General features: G+C 46.6%; 1 protein-coding gene across 1 annotated transcript in view; it reads right to left on the bottom strand.

Annotated features, from left to right (window-relative positions):
• The window catches only part of LOC142243201 (cadherin-9-like), a 408,827-nt gene that overhangs the window by 299,202 nt on the left and 95,631 nt on the right, over positions 1-13,994 (bottom strand). Inside the window, exon 2 of the mRNA XM_075314856.1 lies at positions 12,346-12,632. Coding sequence (XP_075170971.1) covers positions 12,346-12,570 — 225 coding nt within the window. The 5' untranslated portion in view covers positions 12,571-12,632. The remainder of the gene's footprint in view (positions 1-12,345; positions 12,633-13,994) is intronic.

Below are 13,994 nucleotides of genomic sequence, written 5' to 3'. Positions count from 1 at the left end.
TTTTTAGTTTATGAATTGGCCAATGCATGTAAGCCCGGAAACCAAACGGCAAGGTAAATCTCAATATTCCGGGTCCCTAACTAAAATGCCACTATCTAGGTTAAAACATCCATGTCTGGGCAGCTAGACTAAAAATCTACATTGAAATGCCACTATCTGGATTAACCTCCATGTCATGGACATGGAGGTTAGTCCAGATAGTGGCATTTCAAGTTAGATTGACATGGAGGTTAGTCATGGACATGGAGGTTAGTCCAGATAGTGGCATTTCAAGTTAGATTGACATGGAGGTTAGTCCAGATAGCGGCATTTCAAGTTAGATTTTTAGTCTAGCTGCCCAGACATGGATGTTTTAACCTAGATAGTGGCATTTTAGTTAGGGACCCGGAATATTGAGATTTACCTTGCCGTTTGGTTTCCGGGCTTACATGCATTGGCCAATTCATAAACTAAAAATCTCATTTTTTCATATAGCAGTAATTCAGTACCAGAGTTCCCTTATGCATTGATGGCATTTAGTGTGCGGCTGTATCCATTTTGTATTTGCTAGATTTTTTCAGCTGGCACCTATACACACTTGTAGGATGTTCAGGTCAGTCTTTTGAAATATTTGCAGTGTTTTTTTCTGACTGAGCACTCCGCCCTATAAACCAGGCTGTGTTCACAATCCTTATACCAGGAGTTCTAGCTGCCCAGACATGGAGGTTAGTCCAGATAGTGGCATTTCAAGTTAGATTTTTAGTCTAGCTGCCCAGACATGGATGTTTTAACCTAGATAGTGGCATTTTTGTTAGGGACCCGGAATATTGAGATTTACCTTGCCGTTTGGTTTCCGGGCTTACATGCATTGGCCAATACATAAACTAAAAATCTAATTTTTTCATATAGCAGTAATGCAGTACCAGAGTTCCCTTATACATTGATGGCATTTAGTGTGCGGCTGTATCCATTTTGTATTTGTTATTCCAATAAAGCTTGTTGAAAAGTTGCAAAGCAGACAATCGGCAAGCTTTTCCAATGTGGGTACGTCCATGTTAAGAGGGGGACCCGGGGAAGCGTGCCAAGTTTGTATAGAGACAGCTTCCGCCGGTCAAGGTCCACTGTGCGGTGTAGGGGAATGCTGCTATGGTTGTTGAAGAGTGAGCGGGTTGGTGCTGACGATCGTCTGCTACGTCACAGACGATCTGCGTACACTGGCTCGCCCTAACCCGTGAGGGTTGTATGGAACGGGGCTCACAACTCGATGTACTTGTTGCACGATGAAGCACAGTGGTGCCCACGCATGTGTGCCCAAGCGGAAGTCACGGAAATGTGGCACGAGGGAAGCACAGCGGTGCCCACACATGTGTGCTTAAACAACAAGGTGAGTCCGGAGGCGTCCCGAGGAGCTCACCGAGGGCAAGGACATGACCTGCAAACAAGGCACTGCCTGAGCAGTAAGGGCAGAGCCCACAAGTAGAGAAAAATGCCTGAACAGTGGCGTAGCAGCATGCTGTCAGACATACAAGAATAGAGAACGGTCGCGCGCCGCCATATTGGCAAGTGAAGCTTTTAAGGAGGCACAGCTCCACCCAAAGGCAGGCGCGAGGCGGAGCCGACGGACTTGGCCCAATCAGGGTCCAAAACGTCCCAGCCCGGCCAGTCAGGGGTCACCACGTTATCGGCCTCACTGATGTTCAAGCAATCGGCTTTCAGCGCATCATCAAGCCGTGTGACATCAGTGGGTGAATCAAAACATGCCACGTGGTGCACTTGTGTATCTTCCCGCCACTGGGACATATAGGCGGGATCCAGAGTTTCACAATGTGTAGGAACAACGAAACTCTTGCTACTTCACAGAGCAGCTATTCTCTGCACATTGCGCAGTCTCCTAGACCTTTGGGGCTGCTGAGCAGGAGGGCTCGCGGCAGGCAAGGAATGCGAGACCACAACATTCCTTTCAACAGGGGAGCTACGAGGTGCAACACTCCCGCTGCCTCCCCGAGCAGCTATCCTCTGCATATTGTGTAACCTCCCAGACCTTTGGCACTGCTGAGCAGGAGGGCTCGTGGCAGGCAAGGAATAGGAGACCACAACATTCCTTTCAACAGGGGAGCAACGAGGTGTAACATTACCCTCTCATCTAGGGCCCCCCCCTGCCTTTGCTGGAAGGCTGCCACCAAACCCGGGGTGCAGATATGATCCTCCAATTCCCAGGACCTATGCTCTGGGCTATGGCTGGCCCATTCCACAAGGTAGTACCTCCTGCCCCGTATGACTTTTGTCTCTACAAGCTTCACTACCTCAGGGTCGTCGGACGAGGAGCTGAATTGGGCCAACAGAGACCCCGAGAACTTATTAAGTCATACGGGTTTCAGAAGAGACACGTGAAAGGTATTGGCTAAGGACCAGCGAGGAGGGAGCTGGAGCCGGTATACCACCGGATTTACCTGCTCTAAGACTTTAAACGACCCCAGGTACCCAGGGGCAAACTTGGCTGCCTTCACCCATAGGTTGATATTTTTAGAGGACAGCCACACTAGGTCACCATGCGTGAAAGATGGTGCAGGGCGGCGGTGCACATCAGCCGTCGTCACCATCCAGTCTTTGGCCCTCTTAAGGGGCTCCTGGGTGTTATCCCAGATCTCCCAGGCCTCGGTCGCCCTATCCTCCACTCTAGGATCGGGTGACATAATGGGCATCAGGACTGGGATTCTGGGATGTTGTCCGTTGTTAAGCAGGAACGGGGTCTGGCCGGAGGACTCATGGATCGCATTATTGATGGCAAATTCGGCCCACGGAAGAAGGTCAGCCCAGTTGTCATGGTGCGTGGAGATGAAGTGGTGGAGGTTGATTATCAGGGTCTGATTGGTCCTCTCCACCAGTCCATTGGTCTCGGGATGGTATGCGGAGGAGATGTTAAGCTCTATCTGCAAGAGCTTACAGAGTTCCCTCCAGAAGCGAGACGCGAACTGAGAACCCCGATCACTCACCACCTTGTCATGCATGCCATGTAGCCTAAATACATGCCAAATGAACAAGGAGGCGAGGATACGAGACGTCGGGAGTCTTGAGAGAGGAACCAAGTGGACCATCTTAGAAAAGTGATCCGTGATGACCCGCACGACCTTGTGTCCTGCTTACTTGGGCAGATCTCCCAGGAAGTCCATCCCCACCACTTCTCAGGGACGATCCACCACCGGCAGCGGATGAAGAAAACCCGCAGGTCTCTGCCGGGACGACTTATTCCGCGCACACGACATACAGGCTCCCACATACTCCTGTATGTCCTGGACTAATCTTGGCCACCAATAATGCCTGGCCACTAGGGCTAAGGTCCTCTTGACCTGGAAGTAGCCCCCGACTTTGGAGGCATGGGCCCACGATAGCACCTCGTTCCGTAGTTCAAGGGGAACGAGGGTCTTGCCAGGTGGCACCTAGTCAAGAGAAGTGGGAGTGACCATCCTCAGGCTGTCCGGGGGTAATATGAGACGGGGCTTCTCTTCTTCTTCCTCCAGAATGACCATACAACGGGACAAGGTGTCTGCCCGTACGTTCTTCTCACCGGCCAGGTGGCAGATAGTAAAGCGGAATCGGGAGAAGAACAGAGACCACTGAGCCTGCCTTGGGTTCAGGTGTTGTGCTGCCTGGAGGTATGTGAGGTTTTTATGGTCAGAAAAAACCTCAAACGGATGTTTTGCACCCTCCAGGAGATGCCGCCACTCCTGAAATGCCAACATCGCCAGTAGCTCCCTATCCCCTATGGAGTAGTTCCTCTCAGCCGGAGAGAAGGTTTTTGAGAAAAAGAAGCACGGATGTTTCCTTCCTCATTCGTTCTTCTGATACAGGACTGCGCCTGCACCGACTGAAGAGGCGTCTACTTCTAGTAGGAAGGGTTTGGAGACATCTGGACGATGGAGGATGGGGGCTCTGGAGAAGTGGGTTTTAAGAGCGTGAAAAGCCTCTACCGTCTCCCGTGTCCACGTTTTGGGATTAGCGCCCTTGCGGGTAAGGGCAATAATGGGTGCTGCCACCGTCGAGAAGTTGGGAATGAACTGGCGATAGTAATTGATGAACCCCAAAAATCGCTGGATCACCTTCAGCGAGGGGGGCTCAGGCCAGTTCATCACTGTCTCCAACTTCCCCAGATCCATTGCTAACCCCTGACTGGACACGATATATCCCAGGAACGGCAAGGATTCACGCTCAAAGACACACTTCTCCAGCTTAGCATATAAAGAATGAGCGCGGAGCCTCTTGAGTACCCGGATGACATCCCTCCGATGGGTGGAAAACTCGGGAGAGAAAATGAGGTATGCAACCACAGAAAGATACAAATCCCGGAAAATGTCATTCACGAAGTCTTGGAACACAGCGGGGGCATTGCAGAGTCCGAAGGGCATTACGAGATACGCATAGTGACCGTCCCTGGTGTTGAAGGTGGTCTTCCACTCATCGCCCTCTCGGACTCGCACTAGATTGTATGCCCCCCGTAGGTCCAGCTTCATGAAGACCTTTGCCCCTCGGAATCGATCAAACAACTCCATAATGAGGGGCAACGGGTATTTGTTCTTAATCGTGATTGCATTTAATCCCCTGTAGTCAATACAGGGGCGCAGATCCCCTTCTTTTTTCTGCACAAAATAGAACCCCGCACCGGCCGGTGATACAGACTTGCAAATAAAACCTTTTGCCAGGCTGTCCTGGATATATTTGGACATAGCCTCCGTCTCTGGAGCAGAGAGAGGATACACTCTGCCCCTAGGGGGCACGGAGCCTGGCTTCCGGTCTATTCCGCAATCGTGTGGCCGGTGGGGGGGGAAGAGTATCTGCGGCCCTCTTGAAGAAGACGTCCCTGTAGGCCTCATAAGGTGCCGGTAAATCCGAACCTCCTCTATCCTTTGAGGGCCCAAGCTAATGGTAGTGGGTGGTCCGGTGGTCACGAGGTGTTCTCTACAAGACCCTGCCCAGGCCGAGATCTCCCCTGTTGCCCAGTTGAGTATAGGAGCATGCTGTCTCAACCAGGGGAGTCCCAGTAAGATCTCATCTGTCCCCTCGGGAAGCACCAGGAAGGAAACCTGCTCACGGTGTCCTGGTGGTACGTCCATTCTGAGAGGGATGGTCATCTGGGTAACGGGATTCACAAGCAGGGACCCGTTGACTACCCAGATCCTAATTGGCTTAGGCAACAGAACCAAGGGAACTGAGTACTGGCCTGCCAGGGAAGTCGAAATGAAAGCCAGGGCAGAGAAGACAGTACTGCCGAACTGCAACTGGGCGCTGATGGTCAACCTAGAGGGAGATGCAGCGTCTAGAGTCCCCCCTCTTATGGAAACTAGACGCTGTCTTTTCCCGATGGTTTAGGGCATCGGGTGGCTATGTGTCCCCTCTGACCACAGGAAAAGCAGATGACAGAAGAACGAGGACCTGTGGTAGAGGAAGCCGCTTTGGACACCTCCATTGACTCCACAGAGTCGTCTACAGAGCTGGTTGGGAGGCCTGTCCGGTGGAAGGTAGGGGCCTGACGCCTTTTAGGCCGGGTTAGATGTGGGTGCTGAAGAGACCTCAAGCTTCCGCTCAGCCTGGCGAATATCTATGCAAGAAGCAACTTGAATCAAGGCCTCCAAGGTGGCAGGCACCTCACGCGTGGCCAGTGCGTCTTTGACGAACCCTGCCAGGCCCTCCCAGAACACAAGGACTAGAACGTTATCTGGCCAGTTCAGCTCTGCGGCGAGTGTCCTGAAGCGCACAGCAAAGTCCCCGACCAAAGCGGACCCTTGCCGAAGTTGAAGGAGCCACAGCGCGGAGTCGTGGGTGACTTGAGGCCTGAGGAACACCATTCTCATGGCCCCAAGATAAGTCGCAAGGTTATTTACCAACCGATCTCCGCGCTCCCACAATGGTGTGGACCCCTTCAGTGCTCTCCCTGTGAGCAGGGACTGGACGAAGGCTTCCTTCGCCCTCTCAGTAGCATACTGAGTTGCGGTTAGCTCCAAGTAGGTGGTAACCTGATTTATAAAAACATGGCACTCGGAGCTATCGCCGCTAAAGCGCGCCCGGAAGTGCAAGGCGAAGTGAGCTTCCGCCCAAAGCCACAGCCTGAGTAGCCGCCTGGGTGGCGACTGTCGCCAGAGCAGCCTTATTAGAGGAGGACTGCTCCACTGCTGCCAACCATGACTCCAACTGCTGTACATAACGCAGCAACTGCTGCTGCTCTTCAGCCATAGCCAGACCTTTGGCGTGACCGTAATGTCACGAGGGGGACCCGGGGAAGCGTGCCAAGATGGTATAGAGACAGCTTCCGCCGGTCAAGGTCCACTGTGCGGTGTAGGGGACAGCTGCTATGGTTGTTGAAGAGTGAGCGGGTTGCTGCTGATGATCGTCTGCTACGTCACAGACGATCTGTGTACACCGGCTCGCCCTAACCCGTGAGGGTTGTATGGAACGGGGCTCACAGCTCAGTGTACTTGTTGCACGAGGAAGCACAGTGGTGCCCACGCACGTGTGCCCAAACAGAAGTCACGGAAATGTGGCACGAGGGAAGCACAGCGGTGCCCACGCGTGTGCTTAAACAACAAGGTGACTCCGGAGGCATCCCGAGGAGCTCACCGTGGGCAGGGACATGACCTGCAAACAAGGCACTGCCTGAGCAGTAAGGGCAGAGCCCACAAGTAGAGAAAAATGCCTGAACAGTGGCGTAGCAGCTTGCTGCCAGACGTACAACAATAGAGAACGGTCGCGCGCCGCCATATTGGCAAGTGGAGCTTTTAAGGAGGCGCAGATCCACCCAAAGGCGGGCACGAGGCAGAGCCGATGGACTTGTCCCAATCAGGGTTCATGACGTCCCTGCCCGGCCAGTCAGGGGTCACCACGTCATCGTCCTCACTGATGTCCAAGAAATCGGCTTGCGGCGCGTCATCAAGCCGTGTGACGTCAGTGGGCGAATCAAAACATGCCACGTGGTGCACATGCGTATCTTCCCGCCCCTGGGACATAGAGGCAGGATCCAGGGTTTCACAATGTGCAGGGATAACGAAACTCTTGCTGCTTCACAGAGCAGCTATCCTCTGCTCATTGCGCAGTCTTCTAGACCTTCAGGGCTGCTGACCAGGAGGGCTCGCGGCAGGCAAGAAATGGGAGACCACATCATTCCTTTCAACAGGGGAGCCATGAGGTGCAACACTCCCGCTGCCTCCCTGAGCAGCCATCCCCTGCACATTGCATAACCTCCTAGACCTTCGGGGCTGCTAAGCAGGAGGGCTCATGAAGGGCAAGGAATGGGAGACCACATCATTCCTTGCAACAGGGGAGCCACAAGGTATTAATATTAATATTCAATATTATCAATTATCAATATTAATAAAACTTTTATAATGCAAGATTCTAACTTTGACGTATTTTATATATGTAGACTATGATTCCCAGTCTTCCTCTGGTTCAAAAAAGGGGAGCCACAAGGTGTAACACTTCTGTCCCTGGAAGTCAAGTTTTTGCATGGTTGTGATTGATTTTTGCACTTTTTGAAAAAATAATAAACAAAAATTATGTGGGCTCCTGCCCTATTGTTGATAATCAGTATGAGTTATACAGATAACCCCACAGTTGTCTTCTTTATCTTGACTGGTTATGAAACATAAATAATTATAAAAAATGGCGTGAGGTCCACTCTTATTTTTGATAACCAGCCAAACTAAAGTGGGCAACTGGGGGCTGGTATTATCAGGATGGGGAAAAGCCATGGATAGTGGACCATCCCAGCATAAAAACACCAGCCTACAGCCACTCCAAAATTGTCCCTCCCATTAGATGTACCAATTCTGATGCTTTACCCTGCTCTTCCTGATTGTCCTGGTGTGGTGACAATCCGGGTAATATATGGGGTTAATGATAAATGTGATTTGTCAAAAATAACAGCTACTATCAAGCCCTAGGTTAGTAATGGAGAGATCTCCTTAAGACTCCCCCATTACTTACCTTGTAAATCAAAAGAAAAAAACACAAACAGAAAAATCCTTTATTTGAAATAGAAAACACAGACATCCTCTTTTACTCATTGATTACAGGCAAAAATACTGACGTAGTTCACAAAGATGTCCCACGATGATTCTTGGCTCTGCTACATCCGGAAGTCGCAGTGATCAATGACATTACAAAACGTGACCACTCATTGCATCACCCACAACACACTAAGGGCAGCTGTGGAGCCGCTGGCTGTGAGAAGGGGTGACATCAGTCAGTTCACTAGAGTTTACAGCTGGGTGCTCCCATATTACCTAATGTGACCAGAAGTGAAATCATTGTTGGATTGCCAGACTATTGTATTGTGTGACAGGGTGGCAGAGCAGCGTGTTTACCTGAGGTCACAGCTGGTGGTTCCCAAGTTACATATTGACTGCAGGTGAACTAGCTGTGCAATTTCTGGACTGTAAGATTGTGTCACATGGCAGCAGAGCAGTGCAGCTGTGAGTTCATCTGAGGTAATAATTGGTGGCTCCCATGGTACACTATGACTGCATGTGAACTTGCTGCCAGATTGTCAGACTGTTGGATTGCATGACAAGGCAGCAGAACAGTCCAGCAGTGAGTTCACCTTAGGTCACAGTTTGTGGTTGCCACTGTATACTGTGACTGCAGGAGAGCTTGCTGCCAGATTTCTGGACTGTCGAATTGCGTGACATTGTGACAGAGCAGTCCAGCAATCCAGCAGAAAGTTCATCTGAGGTCACAGCTTGTTGTTTCCACGGTATCCTCTGTGTGAGCCACAGACTGTGACAGCAGGAAAACTCGCTGCCAGATTGTTGGACTGTCAGTTTGCATAACAAAATACCAAAATAGTGAGGCAGCGAGTTTACTTGCTGTCACAGCTGGTGGTTACCACAATACACTATGTGGGAACCACCAGATGTGATCTCATAGGAACTTGCTGCTGCCCTACCATCCTGCTCTGAAAATGTGTCAGACAATCTGACAGTCCAGAAATTAGGCAGCGGGTTCACCTGTGGTCACAGTTGGTACCATTGGAGCCCCCAACTGTGAACCCCATTGAACTTACAGAAGTCACTGCTTCTCACAACATGGGGATCATCCACTGCCACTAGTATGTTCCAGAGTCTGCAGTTACCGGTCACACTTTCTAACGTCATCGCAGATTGCGGTTGTAGCAAAACCAAGGATCATCGTAGGACATCATTGTGGATTATGTCGAACCTCAGGGTTGTTTTGAGAGTTAACACATGAGTGATTTGGGGTATCTGAGCATCTTATTATGAATAAAAGATTTTGTTTGTGTTTATTTCTTTTGACTTAGAAGGTTAGTAATGGGGGGTGTCTCATGGACTCCTACCGATTACTAACCTAAGGTTTGCCGGCAGCTATGAGTTTTAACAAATCACAGCTATCATCAACCCCATATATTACTTCAATCAACCGCACCAGGGCAATCAGGATCAGCCTGCTAAATCAGCAGAATTGGTGCATTTAATGGATGAGCAATTTCTGGGGTGGCTGAAGGCTGCTATTTTAGGCTGGGATGGGACAAATATCCATTTCTTTTCCCACCAATACCAGTCTACAGATGTCGCTTTACCATGGCTGGTTTTCAAAAATTGGGAGAAATCAATTAGCTTCAATTATTTAATTAAATGTGCGATGCCCTTTCATAACCAGTCAAGATAAACTTGACACCTTATCAAGGTGGGAAGACCAATGAATATTGGCCTCTTGCCAGCCTGACATCAGCCCCAAGCTGCTGCTTTTTGTTGGCTGGTTTGCAAAATGGAAAGGGACTCCACACCATTTTTTTTTTAAATATGTTTCTTTTTACACTACAATACAGTAAACTGGGCTACAACTAATCATAGACACCGACACATAGGGTTGTACCCTTAATCTGAGGTGCAGCTCTTTTGTGACCGCTCCCCTTCACTATAAAAAAAATTGCATGTCTTATCATCTGATAGCAGTTATAGATTCTCATTCTATGCTGACCACTTTGGAAGTAGCTTGTCTCTGGAAGAAGCTGACAAGTCATGACTATTGCAGCTTTGGTGTTTAGCTGAATTCGAGGAGCTTGGAGTGTTTTCCATTTTACGTTTATTTTCCCTCTGTCTGTCTCCCTTACCTTGTAAACAAAAAACACTTACCTTGTGTTGTATTATTGTATTGCTAAGTCTAGTGCTCTTGCTGGCATTCTCACTAGCCAGTGTGAGTTCAGGGCAAGCAAGGGCCTAGGCACATGATGACCATGGGCGGAAGGACTCATATACAGTCATTAGGGAGCTTAGGATACAGCCCCAGATGAGTTGCAGGAGATGCTCTCTATTGTCAGGCCCTTGCGTCTATACCATCTCTGTTATCACCCTTGTGTTTCACAGCACACTGAGCTTCTCTGTGATCTGGCATGACACTATCCTGATTGAATAAACCTTGTTGTGGTAGCATGGCTTTAATGATATTTTGACCAAAATAATGTCAATTAACTATTATATGTTATTTACATGTACTATTACAATTTACTTAGTACAGGGTATTTGTTCATTTTTATTTGATCATAAATTACATATATTTGTCCATGCAGACATATGATCTAAATTAGTCTGTAATATTACTAAGATGTCTGCATGAGCAATCACATGTAACATAGGACAAAATAAAAATTAGCAAATACCGTGAAGTAAGTAAATACATTCTAAATGTAAATAATATGTACTATTGCTATTGCGCTCGTTTAGCTTGAACCAAGATGCATTACAGGAGATCTCATGTATATTTATCAATACATTTGTGGTCAATACAAAGAACTATTAGAGGACATTAATTACATGTAAAGGGAAAAGCAATTCTGACATCTAATTAGGAAAGGGTTCTGTCATGTCCCCATTGAAGTCCGCTCCTGCAACTTCTGCTTTGGTCACCAGGCGCCGGCGTATTCCCGCCGTGAACACTGCTGGTGATAGGAGAGGAGTCAGTGCCAGTGGCTCTAGTGGGCGCAAACTCCACCCATCCACTTAGCTGGTTTTCTCTGGGACCTGCAGTATCACAGGCTGACAGTGGTGGCATGTATCTTCCAGCTAAAGTTACCACCTTTCAGCTAAAGCAAATGGGAAGACATCACACCCTTCCAATTCCCCCTCCTGCATGCTGTTCTCTGCCAGATATAGTTTTATAGTACTGCTAGTCTCTGTCTCTCCCTGCTCTGTATATTGATTCCTGTGTTTTGACCACTTCCTGCTCTCTGACTATTCTCCTGCCTGCCATTTTTGTACCTCCTGCCATCTCCGATTTTGACCTTAGCCTGATTTCCTGACTACACTCTTGTCTACCAATTTTATCCCTTTTCTGTATTTCCTGGTTTGACCATGCCTGACAACTGCTCTGCTCTGGACTGCAGTCTTCAACAGGTAGTGATCTCCAGCACCCTGTAGTAGTTCCAGATCCCTGTATGGGGGTTAAAGAGTTTCAGGGTTCTCGGGATCCTGCTCAGTTAGCCTCTAGCCTGTCCATGATAGCCATCCTGAGACTGTGATTCCAGGCGGATGTTATAGGTTCTTTGCAGTTTGAACAGTAAGACTGTAGAATGCCCTACCGCAAGAAGTAGTAATGACAGAAACTACATTTTTATCTAAAAGAGGGCTAAGTGTTTGGTTTTTTTTCACAACAAAAGCCATTGTGGGTTATAGATAATCTAGCAACAATTAATTTATCATTGGTTTAAAAAGGATAATCTTTATGGATACTTTTTTTTAACCTATTTAAAGTTATTGTCCATTGTTTTGATATTGATTGCCTCTCAATAGGATAGTTCATTAATATGTGATCATGGGGGTACGACATCTGGCATCCTCCCAGATCAAATATTCTCGATACTGGCAGTGGCCGGTTATACCTCCAAGATTAGATATCAATGACCTATCCTAAGTATGGACTATTGATGTAAAATTTCCAAGCAACACGTTTAATTGCATAACTATTTCCTTTGCAGTAATATCTGGGCATAGCCTTTTTTACTCAAAACAATATTCATGAATCCAGTCAAAAAGCATACATAATGTTGCAGCAGATAAATATTTTAACTTTTAAAGCTTTGTAAAAAAAAGGGCATCTTTACCATTAATATAAATTTGCATTATTTTATAAATTAGATTTTGTATTTCTCTCATCTTTATAGCCATTTTATATAGTATTTATTTTATATTTTTCCTTTATTGTTAAATAGTTAAATATGGTGTTATTAACATTTGTCAAAAATAATAATAATAATAATAATAATGGTAATCAACTTTTTTTATATATATATATATATATATATATGTATATATATATATATATATATATATATATATATATGTATTATCTTTTATAACTTACCTTACCAACATACTGGGTGTCTGAACCTGTATACTCTTCAAGTAAAAAAAATTGATTCCACAACCATCCTCGCTTTCTACGTTGCAACACTTTTATGTCACCTTGAGATGTGCTGCGTCTGTTTCGATGACTATATTCCAAGGTTGTTCTATCCACAGGTGTTGTATGTGTCATAAATATCAAATTTGTACACATAATTAAAGACAAATTGTAACATGTCTTCATGATTTCCTGGTGAACAGTTTTTTAATCCTTTTCTAAAATATTTATCTTTCAAGAAATGGTTTCTGTAAAAAAAAAAAAAATATTTAAGGTAAATATATGCATGAATTAAAGTTTTCTTTTCTTGTATAATTGCTTTGGCATGTTGCATTATATAGAACAATGTAAAAATAAATTAACTTCTGTTAACACTGTGCACCAACAGTCTAACCTTATCAAATTATGGGCTTATTCAGATGTCTGTGTAAATCAGTCAACTCACAAACCGCAATGTACGGATTGGCTACGAGCCTATTCAGTTAGGTCCAGAAATATTTGGACAGTGACACAATTTTCGCGAGTTGGGCTCTGCATGCCACCACATTGGATTTGAAATGAAATCTCTACAACAGAATTCAAGTGCAGATTGTAACGTTTAATTTGAAGGTTTGAACAAAAATATCTGATAGAAATTGTATGAATTGTACACATTTCTTTACAAACACTCCACATTTTAGGAGGTCAAAAGTAATTGGACAAATAAACCAAACCCAAACAAAATATTTTTATTTTCAATATTTTGTTGCAAATCCTTTGCAGGCAATCACAAAGTCTGGAACCCATGGACATCACCAAACGCTGGGTTTCCTCCTTCTTAATGCTTTGCCAGGCCTTTACAGCCGCAGCCTTCAGGTCTTGCTTGTTTGTGGGTCTTTCCGTCTTAAGTCTGGATTTGAGCAAGTGAAATGCATGCTCAATTGGGTTAAGATCTGTAGATTGACTTGGCCATTGCAGAATGTTCCACTTTTTTGCACTCATGAACTCCTGGGTAGCTTTGGCTGTATGCTTGGGGTCATTGTCCATCTGTACTATGAAGCGCCGTCCGATCAACTTTGCGGCATTTGGCTGAATCTGGGCTGAAAGTATATCCCAGTACACTTCAGAATTCATCCGGCTACTCTTGTCTGCTGTTATGTCATCAATAAACACAAGTGGCTCAGTGCCATTGAAAGCCATGCATGCCGATGCCATCACGTTGCCTCCACCATGTTTTACAGAGGATGTGGTGTGCCTTGGATCATGTGCCGTTCCCATTCTTCTCCAAACTTTTTTCTTCCCATCATTTTGGTACAGGTTGATCTTTGTCTCATCTGTCCATAGAATACTTTTCCAGAACTGAGCTGGCTTCATGAGGTGTTTTTCATCAAATTTAACTCTGGCCTGTCTATTTTTGGAATTGATGAATGGTTTGCATCTAGATATGAACCCTTTGTATTTACTTTCATGGAGTCTTCTCTTTACTGTTGACTTAGAGACAGATACACCTACTTCACTGAGAGTGTTCTGGACTTCAGTTGATGTTGTGAACGGGTTCTTCTTCACCAAAGAAAGTATGCGGCGATCATCCACCACTGTTGTCATCCGTGGACGCCCTGGCCTTTTTGAGT

This window comes from Anomaloglossus baeobatrachus, chromosome 6 (genome assembly GCF_048569485.1).
Source record: "Anomaloglossus baeobatrachus isolate aAnoBae1 chromosome 6, aAnoBae1.hap1, whole genome shotgun sequence".
NCBI lineage: Eukaryota > Metazoa > Chordata > Amphibia > Anura > Aromobatidae > Anomaloglossus > Anomaloglossus baeobatrachus.
This window is presented reverse-complemented; position numbering and strand designations above follow the sequence as displayed.